The sequence below is a fragment of the Physeter macrocephalus genome, chromosome 2 (genome assembly GCF_002837175.3).
Source record: "Physeter macrocephalus isolate SW-GA chromosome 2, ASM283717v5, whole genome shotgun sequence".
In the NCBI taxonomy this organism is placed as follows: domain Eukaryota; kingdom Metazoa; phylum Chordata; class Mammalia; order Artiodactyla; family Physeteridae; genus Physeter; species Physeter macrocephalus.
Window position 1 is genome coordinate 131,050,754 of NC_041215.1, and position 16,541 is coordinate 131,067,294.

At 46.6% G+C, this 16,541-nt stretch overlaps 1 protein-coding gene across 1 annotated transcript in view; it reads left to right on the forward strand.

Moving 5' to 3' along the window:
• Nucleotides 1–16,541, forward strand: part of ARMC9 (armadillo repeat containing 9) — a 151,857-nt gene that overhangs the window by 108,495 nt on the left and 26,821 nt on the right. Inside the window, exon 21 of the mRNA XM_028482596.2 lies at nt 13,856–13,960. Coding sequence (XP_028338397.1) covers nt 13,856–13,960 — 105 coding nt within the window. The remainder of the gene's footprint in view (nt 1–13,855; nt 13,961–16,541) is intronic.

Genomic DNA, 16,541 nt, shown 5'->3' on the forward strand with positions numbered 1-16,541 from the left:
GAGAGGCCCGCGTACCGCAAAAAAAAAAAAAAAAAAGAAAAAGAAAATAGAAATGTAATATGTCAAATGGTGGTAGGTGCCTTAAAGAACAATAAAAGTAGGAAGGACTTGAGGGAGAAGCCCCGTAGTGGACACGGGGAGTAGCAGATGTCAAGGCCCTGAGGTAGAAGCCTATTTGGGGAGCCACAAGAAATGGGGAGGGAATAGGATACGGTGTCAGAGGAGGTAGCTAAGGTCAGATCACCTGGAGCCTTGAGAAAGACATTAACCCTTATTCTGAGAGAAGAGGGAAGCTGTTGGAAGGTATTAAGTGACAAGTGACGTTATCACTCGTCTTGCCTTAAGGGATCACTGAGAATGCCCATTGACCGCATCGCAATGAGAACTACACTGCCAAGGGAATTCAGAAAGTCATTGACAGGGCTTGGCATCCCTGTACTTGAACTGAGCTTTGAGGCACTGGGACCAGGGAGCCTGTGGGCCTCGTGAATTTCTAGGCTGAAGAGACATCTGGGCTTAGCCGAACATCATTCATCTTAGAATCAGGGACTCTTGTTGGGGTCCTGACTCTGCCATGTACAAGACTCAGTTTCTCTAAATGAGCCAACTATCCAGTGTCTAACGCATGTGATATATAGTCAATAACTGGCTGTAACTCAAATGTGGACGTTAACAAAAACTGAGGTTCCTAAATTGCCTGCTTGTCCAGGCACCCACACTCTTTCAACAGCTCAGTGACCTGCGGTTGTTCCTTCTCCCTTGTACTTTGTCATCGTCCTCCAGACACAGTGGTTCCTCATTCTGAAAATCACTTTCATCTACCCGTTCATTTCCTTTGCAGTTCCACATCCTGGCTTAAGCCTCCGTCTCTTCCCTTCCCAGCCTGTCCTGCATGTGGCCACCAGACCATCTTTCTAAGGCAGGGCTTGGATCAATCATGCAGGGACATGATCTCTTCATTTTTAAACTGGGGGACATTTTAAACTTTCCAGAAAGTCCAGAAAATAACATGACAGCAGTGGATCGATCCCTTCATCCCTCTCCTCTCCCACCTTCCCCAGACTTAACCACCATCCTGAAGCTGGTGTGTAAAATTCCATGAGCATTCTGTGCTTCTATATTATCTTTATGTTTCCGTGAACGATATACAGTATTGTTTTATGGTTTTTATATTTACATAAATGACGTAATACTCTGTGACTCATTTACCAGCTTGCTTTTTTCATTCAACATTACGTGTGAGAGATCTATTGATACCAGTACGTGCTGCCCTAGTTCATCCTCTTAACTGCTGTACGAAGGTCTCATCTTTATTAGATACTGCCAAATTGCTCTTCAAGGTGGCTGAATCCATTTACGCTTTCACTTGATTCCACCTTAAAAACATTCCCATGCCCCCCATCACCTAATAAAATTAAGTTGCTAATGGTGGCATTCAAAGACCCACTCAACTGAGACCCCAGTCTACTTTTATATTTTCTTTCACGTTACTTGCTTTGTTTCCTCATCTATAAAGATAATTACTACCGAATTGTGGTGAGATCAGTGAGTTAATCTGTGGCATATAATGGACACACACAAAAATGATACGTCTCCGTTCCTTCCTTTGTATCTATATAGCACACACTTGCTCCTTCTGGAGCTACGTGGAAAGAGTCCAATCCAGAAAAGTGGGGGGCTGAGCAGGGGAACATGTTAAAGCCAAAACTAGGATGCTCTCTCGATCTCCTGATATCTTATTGTTGCAGCTCACTGGGGTCTCGGAGCACATTCTTGTCTCCTCTCATGGGCGCATTTGATCATGTGTGCTGTCCGTGTCCTCCTTCCAAGTCCAAGGTGACAGGGGCCAAGCACAGAAGCCTCTCTGTACCCCCGAACAGGCCCTGAAAATGACAAATACATGCTGAATGTTAAAACAACGAGTGTTTGAATCTAAATGCAGAGAAAGTGGTTCTGTAATCAGACTGCCTGGGCCTGAGTCCTGCCTCATCTCTTACCAGCCACGTGGCCTGGGGCAAGTTGGTTAACCACTCCAGGCCTCAGTGTTCTTATCTGTAAAGTGCAACTATAAACACCCATTTCTTCCGGTGGTTGTGAGGATCGAATGAAATCATCCCCATAAAGTGCTAGCACAGACGCAGCGCACGTTAGCCGGTTTTGACATTACTGTGTCATCATGATCTACAGGCAGACTAGACTGCTGCAAATGAAGGTCTGCTAGAGTGGAGGTTCCTCGTGTGGTACCCGGCCAGAGCTGGAGCCAAGGTCGGTGGGCGGCCAGGATGGAGCTGGGGGTGGAGAGCTGGGGAAGGGGGCCGTTGGACGCCCTCAGTGGGTAAAAGGAGGGGAGGGAGGCTGTTTCCAACACAAACTTCCGGTAACAGCCTGCTTGTGAGGTTTTTTCCTAAAAAAACAAATTCAGATTCCTAATCAATCCCCGCAAACGCATTTCCCGCTCCCCGCCCCGCAGGAAGCTTGGGAAACACTGGCAAATCCTTACTTTTCCAATCTCCTTCATCTAGATTCTTGGACTTTGAAGTTCATCTACACATTATTTCAGAACTTGCGTGGTTTATTGAATAGTAATTTTTCCTTATGACATTCTTGCTGATGTGTAAGCATATACCCTCATTGCGTCAGGGGCATTTCCGGGTCTGGGGTGGTGGTTTCTGGCTTGTCAGCTAGCCGGCCCACTCACTCCGGGCTGCGGGGGGACACACCCAGCCTTGGGGTCTTTTGTTTCCCCGGAGTGCCGCGCCGCCCGCCCCTCGCATCTCTTGAGCGCGCTCAGTGACTCTTGTTCAGAAGGAGCGGCGGCGCGGGTTACCCGAGTCGACCTGTCTGCATCCCGCGCAGTGTCTGGACACTGCTGTGATGTCGGCTTCCTCCCTCGGTCCCACCAAAGCTTTCTACTGTCTTTCACTTCCAGTCCTGTTCAGCCTCCAAGTCTCCTCTGATTCTGTGTGTTCCATATTTTAATACGCTCGGCTTCTCTCAGAGCAACGCTGCCGTCGTCTCCAAGCGTCTTGCTATTTTCACTTAGACTTCAGGTGAAGTTTAAGCAAGCACACTGAGCCGCCAGAGCAATGGCTTAGAGGAATCAGGGAAGTGAAGGGTGTTGGGGTTTGTCTAGTTTCTATTCGGGGGTTAGTTAATGAACTGAGCTGGTTGTTAAACCAGCTGTCGTTACCCGCAGGAATGTCATTTTGTGGGTAGGGAAGTTGCTGTCTAGAGCACCGCAGCATCGCGACAGGTCCTCCAGGATTCAGAACCGGCTTCCATCCTCAGTCCTGGCACACACTCAAAGAAAGCTGCAGAAATGGAAAAGGTCCATTCCGCGAGGGGAAATATGTTGATTACACTGCCTGCCTGGTCACCTTGGTCCACCCTTTCTCTCCCATGTGGAGTGTTTTTCCCTTATTTTTACAAAGAGTGAGATTTCCAATTCAGTGTTCTGAGAAGGTGTCTCAAATTTAAACTGCTGGTAGAAGTCTTATAATTATTTCAAGTGGAAAACACACTCGATACTTTCACTTGTCATATGTAAAACCGCTTGAATACGTTCTGCTCTCTGCATTATATCTGTAAGAATCTGAGTTTTCAAATGCATTTAGTGGTCAACCTTAGTTTTGTTTTCAGGCCAGTTGCTTAGAATCTGGTTTGTCTGGAGTATTATGTATCTAAAGCCTCCAGTTAAGAATCTTGTAGTGTCATAAGATCACCGAGCCGCTATGGGGAAGCTTCGTATTAGAACATCTAAATTCATCTCAGCTCAAGGGCCTTTTTTATGAGGCATTCTTAATTTCTTGAGGTAATCAGTTATCCCTGGGCTCTCCCTTCAGTAATCAGATGCATTCTGCTGAAGTACATAAAGACCAGTAATTTTAGTAAAATTCCTCCCGGCAATGGTATTTAAAACCCACCCTAATGAGACATTTATTCTTGAAGCGTTTCCTTATCCATCACCCGCTTGCTTCACAGAATAGATTGCAAAGTACGTTTCGTTTGGAATCCCCAGGCAGCTCGGAAAAGCTGGCCATGTGGCTGGTGCTGTTTTTACACGGTGTGTTCTGCACCCGGGCACCGCCGCGCTCAGCTGCTCACACACGCTTAAGTGAGGCAAGTGAAATTCTTCCCACTTAAATTGGGGGAAACGAGTGGAAGTAGTCTCCTCTCTCCCAGAGAGAAGGCTGAAGCTGTAAGATTATCCCTGAATGTCTCCTAGGTTTGCCCATTTCAAAAAGTTCTGACACATCCTCAGTCGTTTCCACCCACTTGGCCCCAACTGAAGAAGTGGACCCAGTGCCCTGCTATCAGCAGGCATCAGTTTTACAGGCTCTCTCCTTTCGTTTCCCACCACACCTAGTGGTTTCCTCTGCCCTCCCGAAGCTCCCTCTGCGTCTAGTTCCCCAAGTGTTGCTGGAGACAGATTGAATAGTATTGAATTAAGCTCTTGCTTCTCTTTGCTAAGTTGCACTTTCCAGCTCACCGAGTACAGCTCGTTTTCCTTTCCTTTACATTCCAGGGGTCCTAACGATGCCTCCGTTTCCTTTTTGCTGATATCACTGTTTCTTAGAAAAACTATGACAGTGACTTGTTTGTGTCTATACAGTATATGGCTTTTCAAAATCAGAGAACTTAAGAAATTTCCTTACTCAGTAAGGCATGATTTTAAAAGGGACAGGATTTTAAATGATCTCATTTGCCGGATGGAGAGACTCAGGCATTGACAAGAATCACGTCTAATCAGAGCCTCACTACAAACTTTCTTAACCAGGAACTGTCAATTTAATAATGATTTTCACATCCATTTTCTTACATTTATGCATCTCACATCAACGTAATATTCTTGAAAGCACCAAGAGTATTTGCCTGCGTGTTGGCAGTAGAAAAACTGTGGCAGAGGAAGCAAATTCTCCAGGTGGCAAAAGCAGATCGGCTGAGACGCCCTGGTTCTTCCTCTGGCCCTACACTTGCATATGACACTGTGACTTAAGTTAGCTTTTATTACAGGGTCGTATATATTAGGGACCAAACGTAGAAACTGGCTTGTGTTTTATGAAGGTTATCAATTACCAATGAATTTAGCTATGAAGTATTTTTTTTTTTAATAAATTTATTTATTGGCTGTGTTGGGTCTTCGCTGCTGCCATGTGGGCTTTCTCTAGTTGCGGGAGCGGGGGCTACTCTTTGTTGCAGTGCGCGGGCTTCTCATTGCGGTGGCTTCTCTTTGTTGCGGAGCTCGGGCTTTAGGCGTGCGGGCTTCAGTAGTTGTGGCACGTGGGCTTCAGTAGTCGTGGCTCGCGGGCTCCAGAGCGCAGGCTCAGTAGTTGTGGCGCACGGGCTTAGTAGCTCCGCGGCATGTGGGATCTTCCCGGACCTGGGCTCGAACCCGTGTCTCCTGCATTGGCAGGCGGATTCTTAACCACTGAGCCACCAGGGAATTCCCGCTATGAAGTATTTTTAATAAAAAACAGCTTCGACTCGCTTTAAATTTTTAAAAACTTGAATAATATTTCAGCGAATCTCTTACTAACTTGTTTTTGAACAAGTTAATAAATCAAGCTTTAACTTATGATGGAGAATACGTTCGCCGGTTTGTATATTTGCAAGTGAACGTCTTACATATGTACTCGTTGTCCAGGGTAAAGAAGTACTTTTGTGAGCGTTGACTAAGGTTAGCCATTGACCTTTTATTTTTCATTGAAATGGAATGTGGGCATTTGTTTTGTTTCTTAAGGTTTCATATCTCACGCTGGCAGGGAAGCGGTGTATGGCCAATACCTCTGTGAAACGGTGATCCATATGCCCATTTCCAGCAGGTGCCTCCAAAGCTCGGTTCCCTAGGAAAGAGATGAAATACTACCCCGCTGCCCAGAGCTCTTGGCCACTTACTCTGACCACACAGCCCAATGCTTTTGTCCACAAAGAGCAGTCATTTTCCTAAAATAATCATATAATGTACACACTATTTGATCACTAAGATGCTGGTATTGTAGTAAGCTAAACTCTAAGCCAAGGCAGCAGCATAAATCTTACCTGGCTGTCCCAGACCTGACCTCAGGTAGGGCCTCATATAGCATTACCTTTAAGGAACCCCGAGTGAAATTTCAGGATGGCGTGTTCACACGCGCTCGGCAGAGCTGCCAACTCAGGTGAAGCAGCGGGAGAGGAAGGCAGCAGCCCTTGCATGGAGAGTGAGTCAGGACTAGAGGCTGGACGCCCATGAACCTGGTGTTCCAGGTAGGACAGGAGCGGATTCTCCGTGGGTGATTAGATGGGACAGGAAGAGAGAGGACAAGACAGGGGGGTCGGGAGCGGTGCCGCGGCCCTCCTCTCCCCTCTCCCTGCCCCGGTGAGCTCAATCTCCACCGGGCACTGAGGACCCTCGGGCCCCAGGGGACCCGGTCAGTCCAGCCTGTGCCTCCTCAGAGACTGGCTTCTCTGAGGGGCCCCAGGTGGCTGAGTCAGAAAGATCTGGGCAGAAGGGGGCTGGCCCAAGGTTAAAGTCCAGACTCCTGCCTCCAGGCCAGGCTCTCACTGCGGACCTGTCACCTCTCTCCAGCTCAGACTCCACATCAGACAAAGCAGGTGTAATCAAAGGAACCCACGCGGAGTCACTGTGAGAATTAAGGTGAAGTGCTGGGGAGATGTAAGGTGGATTCCTCCAAGGTTCTGTGGTCACAGAGCATCAGTGAAGTGCTCAAATGTTAGCTGGAGGGAGCAGTGTCTCCGCAGCAGCCCCTGCCATGGGTAAGACAGCACGGAGGGTTAGGAAAAGCTATGGGTTGGACTGGAACATGCCTCTCAGCCTGCTGGTTCTGGTCTGCTTCGGGGGCCACCTAGAATAAGTCGAATCCCCTTTTCCTAAGAAAGCCCATCCTGGGGTGACGGTGTCTAGTGGTGGCAGATGGCACTGACTGGGTGGTGAAGAAAGCCCGGGAGACAGGGCTGCGCCCTGGAACAGCCCTACCCAGAGGCAGTCCTCACGGGAATTTGGGCCTTCGCATCCCTTGGAAACTGACTCAGAGAAACCAAATTCACAAAAGACTGGGGCATCCAAAATGGCTGGAAGTTCGTTTGCAAACAAGGACAGGTACTGACGTTTGCTTTCTCTTCCTGTTGGCAAGTTTAGAGGAAGCAAATCACATGTGGTTGAGTGGGTGAGGAATCAGGAGAAGGATTGGTTAGATAATCTCAGGGACCCTTGTCACCCAGGCGTGCAGGCCTGGGGCACCCCCTCCGCCCTGAGACTGGACGGGCACTGGGCGGGCATCTCCTCCAGGGCCCCTCCTTCCTGCCCTCTCACTTCACAGCAGGCCAGCTCCCTTCACACGGACACATTCTTTCTGTAGTTTCTACCTCAGTCAGGTGACAGTCTGGTCTGTTTCGTACTGATCTTTATGATTTAACCTGCAAAGGACAGTGTAATCTCCGAAGTCCTAGCAGGGAGTGGGAAAGAGTACCGCAGCTTCCCCGGTACCATGTACGTCGTTCAGCTGGCATTTGATTAGACACAGACTCGGGACAGCTCATATATGCTATTATTTTGTTTTTAACTCCTCTCTTTTTGTGTATTTGAAAACTTTTTATTTTGAGATAATTGTAGATTGACATAACAATAGAGAAGAGTCTTGTGTACCCTTTACCCAATTCCATCCACTGGTAGCATCTTGCAGAGCTACAGCATAACAACCAGGGTATTAACACTGATGCATTCAAGAGCCAGAAGATTTCCATTACCACAGGGTCCCTTTACAGCCACAACTCCCATTTCCTCCTTAAAATCTGGCAACCACTAATCTGTTCTCCATTTCCATAGTTTTGTCGTTTCAAGAACGTTGTATAAGTGGAATGATATAGTATGTAACCACTGAGGATTGGCTTTTTTCACACGGCGTATTTCACTGGTGATTCATCCAGGCCCCTGTGTGTCAATAGTTCATGGTGTGGGGCTCCCCTGGTGGCGCAGTGGTTAAGAATCCGCCTGCCAGTGCAGGGGACATGGGTTTGAGCCCTGGTCCAGGAAGATCCCACATGCCGCGGGGCAACTAAGCCCGTGCGCCACAACTGCTGAGCCCGCGTGCCACAACTACTGAAGCCCGAGCACCTAGAGCCCGTGCTCCGCAACAAGAGAAGCCACTGCAACGAGAAGCCCACGCACCGCAGGGAAGGGTAGCACCCGCTCGCCGCAACTGAAGAAAGCCTGCGCGCAGCAACAAAGACCCAACGCAGCTAAAAATAAATAAATAAAATACAGAAATTAAAAAAAAAAAAAGTAGTTCATGGTGTGGCCGGACCACAGTTTGTTTAACATTCTCCTGTGGAAGGACATCTGTTGTTCCCAGTTTTTGGTTATTACAAATAAACCTGCTGTGAACATTCACGTACAGATTTTTGCGTGACAATAAGTTTCCATTTCTCTGGGATAAATGTCTAAGAGCATAATTGTTGGGTCATATGTAGTTCCATGTTTGGCTTTTTAAGAAACTGCCAAGCTGTTTTCCAGAGTGGCTGTACCAGTTCTGTGTTCCCACTAGCAACGTATGTGTGATCTACTTTCTCTGCATCCTCACCAGCATTTGATGTTGTTACTGTTTTTTAACTTAGCCATTCTGATAGGTGTGGAGTGACTCACTGTGGTTTTAATTTGCATTTTCCTAATGGCTAGTGATGTTGAACATTTTAATGTGCTTATTTGTTTGTCATCCACATGTCCTCTTTAGTGAAATGTCTCTTCATATTTTTGCGCATTTTCTAATTGGATTGTTTGGGGGTTTTACTGTTGAGTTTTGAGTATTCTTTCCATATTTTATATCTTTAGATACTAGTCCTTTGTCAGATATGTGGTTTCCAAATGTTTTCTGCCAGTCTATAGCTTTTCTTTTTGTCCTCTTAACAGAGGACTTTCGCAGAGCAAAAGTTTTTAAATTTTCAATAAAAATCCAATTTATCAAATTTTCCTTTTTATGGATTGTACTCTTGGTATCAAGTATAAGAACGCTTTGCCTTGCCATGGGTCCTGAAGATTTTCTCCTATTTTTTTCTAACAATTTGATAGCTTTACATTTAAGTCCAAGGTCCATTCTGAGTTAATTTTTATATAAGGTGTGAGAATTAAAGTAAGGTTCTTTTTTTTTTCCCATGCATGTCCAGTTGCTCCAGCACCACTTGTTTTTTTTTGTTTGTTTGTTTGTTTTAATAACAATGGCTGGCATTTATTAGTCATTTACAGTGTATCTGACACTTTTCTAATGTACAGTTTTCAGAAGTGTCCTATGAGTTAGATTCTATTATTACCATGATTTTACAGATAAGGAAACTGAAAGGTAGATGGAATAAACTGTACAAAGTCCAATGGCAGATGATCATCAGAGCCCATGTTTCTAGCCTATGTGCTCTACTATCTCCCGTATAGAATATTTTACCTTCTCTAGTATTAAGATATTTTATGATAATTTTAGATTTTAAAAGTTTCCCCAGTGATAATTTACTTTTTCACACCGAGAGATCTGTTCCTGTTTGCAGCAATCTAGTCAATAATTCAAAATTTTCATTATTGAATCTTGGGGCAGCACCACTTGTTGAAAAGTCTTTCCTTCCTCTGTTGAACTACTTTTTGCACCTTTGTCGAAAATCAGTTGGGCGTATTTGTGTAGGTCTGCTTTGAGGTTCTCTGTTTTGTCCAGTTGATCTATATCTCTCTCCCTCTGCCAATACCACATAGTCTTGATTCTGGTAGCTATATAACGTCAACTGGGAAAAAAGTGCACAACCTACAAGTTGAGAGTTATGTTTTATTCGGGGGCTTTACGGAGGACTGTAGCCTGCGAGGCAGCCTCTCAGACAGCTCTGAGGGACTGTTCCAAAGGGGTAAGGGAGGCACTGGATATAATAGGAGCTTTTGCTGGGGAGGAGAATGTAGTCGAACATCAGAAGATTACTACTAACCACAAAAAAAAACAAAGAAACGGACATCTCAAGTTAATGATTTTAGTGCTTTTCAGTGTATGGGAAGATGCAAGAGCCTGGGCTCATTGAAATTACCGCTTTGATATTCATCTTAACTATCTAGGGCCAGTACCCTGTTTTTTTCCATCCTGAATTCCCCTCAGGGCGCACCAGCAGGGGTGGCTGCAGTGGCTGATGACTTTATGGCCACAGCATCCTTTGTTTGCTGAAATGGCAGACGACACTCTTTACCTACAATAATAAGTCTTGAAATCAGGTGGGCTGATTCCTCCCACTTTATTCTTCTTTTTCAAAATTGTCTTAGCTATTCTAGTTCCTTTGCCCTTTCCATATAAAGTTTAGAGTAGTCTTGTACCCATTCTACAGAAAAATCTTGCTGGGATTTTTATAGAAATTACATTAAACTTGTATATCAACTTGGGGAGAATGGACATTTTAACTATGTTGGGTTTCTAATTCATGAACAAGTTAATGTCTTTCCATTCATTTAGACCTCCTTTGATTTCTTTCTTTAGTGTTTTGTAGTTCTCAGCATACAAGTCCTATACATGTTTTGTTAGATTTACACCTAAGTATTTCTTATTTTATTTTTGTGCGTGTGTATAAGCAATTGTAAATTATATTGTATTTTTAATCAGAGTCTTAATTTAAGACTAGTATGTAGAAATTGATTTTTGTATGTTTAGCTTATAGCCTGTGACCTTGCTGAACTCACTTATTAGTTCTTCGAGTTTTGGGAGGTCAATTCCTTGGGATTTTCTACATAGACAATCATGTCATCTGCCAATAAAGACAATTCTATTTCTTCCTTTCTGATCTGTACGCTTCCTATTTCCTTTTTTGCCTTCTTGCTCTGTCTAGAACTTACAACACCAGGAATGGTGAGAGTAGAAATCCTTCCCTTGTTCCCAGTCTTAGGGGGAAAGCATCCAGTCTTTCACCATTAAGTATAATGTTAAATACAGGTTTTCTATAGATGTTCTTTATCAAGTACCCCCCATTCCTATTCTTCTGAGTTTTTGGTCATGAATGGATATTGAATTTTGCCATGCTTTTTCTTCATCCATTAATATAATCATGTGATTGTTTTTTCTTCGTAAGCCTGTTAATCTTGTGGATTACAATGATTAAATTTTAAATACTGAACCAGACTTGCATCACTAGAACAAACGCCACTTGGTCATTGTATATAATTTTTTTAGCATATTGATCTATTGGTCTATTCTCTTTTCCTATATTTTGTTAAGGATTTTTTTTTCATTTTCCTTTAACTTGGTTGTTAAGGATTTTTGCATCTTTATTTATGATGGATATTTGTCTGTATTCTTCTTATAAAAGTACTATCATTGTCTGGTTTTGGTACCAGGGTAATACCAGCTACATAAAATGAATTAGGAATTATTTCTTCCTCTTCCGTTTTTGGAGAACATTGTGTAGAATTGGTGTTAACTTTTTACAAAGTTTGGTAGAATTCTCCAGTGAAACCATGTGGGCCTGGAGACTTCTTTGGGGGAATTTTTAAATTAGGAATTCAATTTTCTTAATAATTATAGGATTATTCAAGTCATCTGAGAGGCTTTGTGTTTTTTATCTAAGTTGTCAAATTTATGTACGGTTGCTCATAGTAATCCCTGTTATCCTTTTTTTTTTTTTTTTTTCATTTTCTTAAAATCTTTTATTTATGTAAGTGTGAACTCTACCTGTGTGGATTTCTACCTGATAATCCCTTAATATCCACATTTATTTTCATGCTCACATTGTCCCCATTTGGCCAGTGGAAGCCCCACCAAGTTAGCTCTCATGCATTATATAATTTAATTGGTCATTATTTGTTACGAAAAAATTGAACTAATATATCTTTTCAAACAGTGAAAAAGAACAAAAAGTGACAAGGGCCTAAGAGAAGACAGTGGCAAGTAGAAAAGAAATTTAGAAGTATATAGGTGTCAAAAGTGTGATGATTAACTTGGTATGGGCCTATTATCCTTTTGATGTCTGCAGGTCTGTAGTGATATCTCCTGTTTCATTCTTGATATCGGTAATTTGTGTCTTCTTTTTCTTTGTCAGTCTTGCTACAGGTTTGACAATTTCATTACTCTTTTCAAAGAATCAGCTTTTAGTTTTACCAGTTTTCTCTGTTGTTTTTCTGTTTTCCTTTTCATCGATATCTGCTCTTCTCTTTATTATTGCCTTCCTTTTGTTTGCTTTGGGTTTACTTTTCTATGTTCTTGAGACTTCCTGTTTTTTTTAATTTGTTTCAAGAATGTTTGTGATTGCTCATTGAAGCCTTTTTATGATGGTCACTTTAAAATTTTTTCAGACAGTTCTAGCATCTCTGTATCTTGATGTTGGCATCTCTTGATTGTCTCTTAACTCAGTTTGAGAACACACTGGTTCCTGGTATGATGAATGATTTTTTATTGAAACCCAGATATTTTGGATACTATGTTATGAAACTTTTGTCTTATTTTAAACCTTCTCTTCTGACACTGCTGTGGCAGAGGAGCAGGGGCTCCTCCTCATTACTGTTAGGTGTGAGTAGAAGTCCAGGTTCTGCAGTTGGCCTCTGTTGACACCCCGGGGAGTCGGGGAGGAGACTCCTTGTTACTGCAGGACAGGGGTGGGAGTTCTCCATCCCTGCTAGGCCGCCACACTAACACCTCCCTGACTGGAAGAGGTGGTAGGAATGCCTTGTTACTGCCCCCCCACATGGCCTCCCCGACACCACAGGCACATGGTGAAACGTGGCAGTGCTGAACGTCTTGAGTCTCCACCAGGCCTGCTCTGACACCGTCCCTGGTTGGGGGGTAGGGACATCTCATTACCGCAGAGTGGGGGTGGAAGTCCAGGCTCTCCACCTGGTCTCTACTCTCACCTCCGGGTAGGGGGGCTTCATTACCACCCAGCAGGGACAAAACTCCCCCTCCCTACTTGTCCCTCTCTGATATCACCCCAGTGGGGGTTACTGGGGTGCCTCGTCACAGCCTGGTAAGGGCAGAAGTCTCAGTGCCCTGATGCCCTTGCTGGTGTGGTTGTGGGTAGGATGCCAGTGTTTGCTCCGGTGTTTGGTTAGTGTCTAAAAGTTCCATCATGCTGGGCTCCCCGTTTCCTGATTCTTTGGCTAGACGGAGTAGGCTTTGGGGGACTTGTTTTGTCTTCACCATGCTCGTTTCTGGGTTGCTGGCTTCTTCAGCGCCAAGTCGGGAATCTCTAAGGCAAAACGTAAACCCAGGGGACTCACCACCTTTTATTCCTTATGTTTCAGGATACCCAGCCAGTCTTCCCCCTCCTCTCCACCTCTCAGGGTCTCATATTTATTTTGTATGTAATGTCCAGTGTTTTTGGTTGTACTTAGTGGGAAGAACAGGGAAAAATATGTCCACTCCATCTTCCCAGAAGCAAAACAGTTTTTCTCTTTTTGCTGAGTCTTCTTATGGACTGTAAACTGCGTAAGAAGAGCAAGCCTATAATATACAGTTTTGTATCCTCTGTAAGGCCTGTGCACATGGAGGTGCTTAGTAGTTATTTGTAGACTGGCTGATTTGGCTGTTCACATGGCACCTTGACCTCACAGAGAAAAACGTTCGGAGAACTGTAACTAGGAGAGACCATTCAACAGCATCTTGTTGAACCTCTTCCCACCTGTGGGAAGAGGCGCCCAGCTTCCTAAAGAGGTGGGTTGGCATTTTCCCTTTCATCTTCACGGAGGTTGTGAGCGGAGGGCAGATGGCCCTGGAGAACCTTTGAAATGCAAACCCACCAGCCGCTGCTGTTGGGCTAAGGTCTTCCCATTTCATGAGGTGCCCACTTGGGGAGCCGCCCTCTGGGAACTTGCAGCGAGGCAGAGGTCCAGAGCGCTCACCCCGTGTCTCCTTTGAAACAGGAGGACCATGACACTATGGAAGCCGATCTGGACAAAGATGAACTGATCCAGCCCCAGCTTGGAGAGCTCTCAGGCGAGAAGCTTCTGACCACGGAGTACTTGGGAGTAAGTACCGTGTGAAGGGGGTGGGAACCCCGAAATAGAAAGGAGAGATGGACCATTGATGGACTTAGCATTTGCGGTAACGCATAAGGGTTTGGTTTGGTCTGTTATGATACTGTGCCCTTTATGAGAAGATACGTGTAGCCAGCTTGCTTCCAGGGGCCCTGAAGTGCCCCGCGGCCCTAGTTACTATCCTAAACAGACCCGCTGGTGAACAGAAGGCGGTTAGAGTATAACTAAAAGGCACACTCCAGAGCCTTCGTAACGTCTGAGGGCAAAGCCCGTCCGTAGTAGCGATCATCTACCCGTCCAGCGTCTTGGTTTTCTTGTGCCGTATCCATGAGAAGGGAAGACTGCTGCGGGTTGGTCAGTCGTTGGCACACAGGTGATGGCCGGAGCCATCCGAGCAGGTGAGGTCGCCCACTGAGGGAGGCGGGGGGCGGGGCCGAGGACGGGGCGCGAGCCAGCCTGTCAGGCGCGGGAGAAGGAAGACGGGCCCCTGAGAAGGACAGAAGGTGAACAGTCAGAGAGGCTCGAGGCGAACCAGGAGAAAGCAGTGCCACGGAAACCAGGAGGGAGGGGTGTTTCCGGATGGGCTGAGTGGTCAGTCAAAGCACCAAGAGGCCTGTGGAGTCACACGTCTGTGAGGGGCCATCATCTGAACCCCCCGACGACCCCGATGCTCCGGGAACGCCTTGCTACCACCCACCGGCTAGATAGGGAAGGGTGTGAGTCAGGGGAGCTGCCCACCGGCTGGGAGAGGACGGCGGCGTCGAGGGCCCAGGTGTCTCGTGGAACCTCGATCAGCGAACACATGGGTGAGCGGGGGGGATGCCGCAGGGTACGGTGTCTGAAGCGAGGAGCAACTGCACAGGGTGAGGCCGGTTCAGGCTGAAGCCCCGTGACAGACGGCTGAGCACATAGGAGTGAAGGCCGCTGGTATTAAAAGGGGCTCCTGGCATTTTGAAGCTGGTGGTTGGCTGGGTCAGTTACATGGACCCTGAAACCTCCTCAGACTGGGCAGGTCGCTGTTGGAGCTGGGAACCAGACGCTCAACAATCGAAGCAAAGACAGTGACTTGGGAAGGAAAAAGGTGGCAGGTGCAGGTGGCGTGAGCCTTTCCAGGGGCAGGTGGAAGCAGAAAGCCCCTGTCCACTCCCATTGCTGCCCCGCCCAGGCCCTCATCACCTCACCCTGGGCACTGGTCTCCCTGGTCACCTGGGCCTCGTCTTCCACATTGTTCAAGGAGTTTCCAGGGGCCCCAGGCTGGAGTCAGTATGTGCTGGCAGAACTTGAAGTTGGAGGACAGCCAAGGGCCCAGCCATGGGGACATTGTCGGCGAGGGTTTTGGAGTTTACTCTGCATGAGCTGGGAGGTTCTTGGAGGGCGCGGAGCAAGGGAGTACTCAGTCTGACTTACGTTTTACTGTATTAACTTCTATTTTCACTCTGGCTGCTTTGTGGAGAATAGACCGTATGGGGCAAGAGTTAAAGAAGGGAGGTGACTTAGGAGGCTGGGTGACCACCGGCCCCCAGTCATGGACAAGTGCCTATAGCCCGCCACTGTCCCTAGAAACAACTCAGGGATCAAAGGAACCTAACTGACCGCGGAGGCTCCATTACGTTAAGTCAAGTGGGGAGGTAGGTGCTTGAGAAGGGACGGAAGTGAGGCCATCCGGGTTCCAAACTGCTGATGGAAGTCTTGAGCCCTGACTAGGCCTTTGCTTCCCTTTGGAAGAACACTGGCTTTGTCAGGGAAGGACTGAGCTCCATTTGACAGGACGTGCATTTTTTTTTCAATTTATTTATTTTTTATTTTATTTATTTTTGGCTGCGTTGGGTCTTCGTTGCTGCGCGCGGGCTTTCTCTAGTTGCGGCGAGCGGGGGCGACTCTTCGTTGCGGTGCGTGGGCTTCTCACCGCGGTGGCTTCTCTTGTTGCGGAGCACGGGCTCTAGGTGTGCGGGCTTCAGTAGTTGTGGCACACGGGCTCAGTAGTTGTGGTTCACAGGCTCTAGAGCTCAGGCTCAGTAGTTGTGACACACGGGCTTAGTTGCTCCGCAGCGTGTGGGATCTTCCCAGACCAGGGCTCGAACCCGTGTCCCCTGCACTGGCAGGTGGATTCTTAACCACTGTGCCACCAGCGAAGCCCTGGACGTGCATTTTTAAAAGCAAGATTCTCATGCTTCATGGGCAGGTGGTGAGGAAAACAGAAGGCAAGTTGGTGGGGCTTCTCTGGAGGATGGTGGCGAAGCTGTCGAGAACTCAGCCCTGAGATGCAGGGACTTTCCCACAGACACCACTGCACAAGCACACGAGGGTCAGCAAGGATGTTCAGACAGAAACCCCAGTACAGCCCCTCTGCTAAATAGCTTGTAGCACCTCTGCACAGTGAAATGCCGCGGGTGAGATCTTATTTTGATATGGTGAAGATTTTTTTTTTTTTTTGCGGTACGCGGGCCTCTCACTGTTGTGGCCCCTCCCGTTGCGGAGCACAGGCTCCGGACGCGCAGGCTCAGCGGCCATGGCTCACGGGCCCAGCCGCTCCGCGGCACGTGGGATCTTCCCGGACCGGGGCACGAACCCG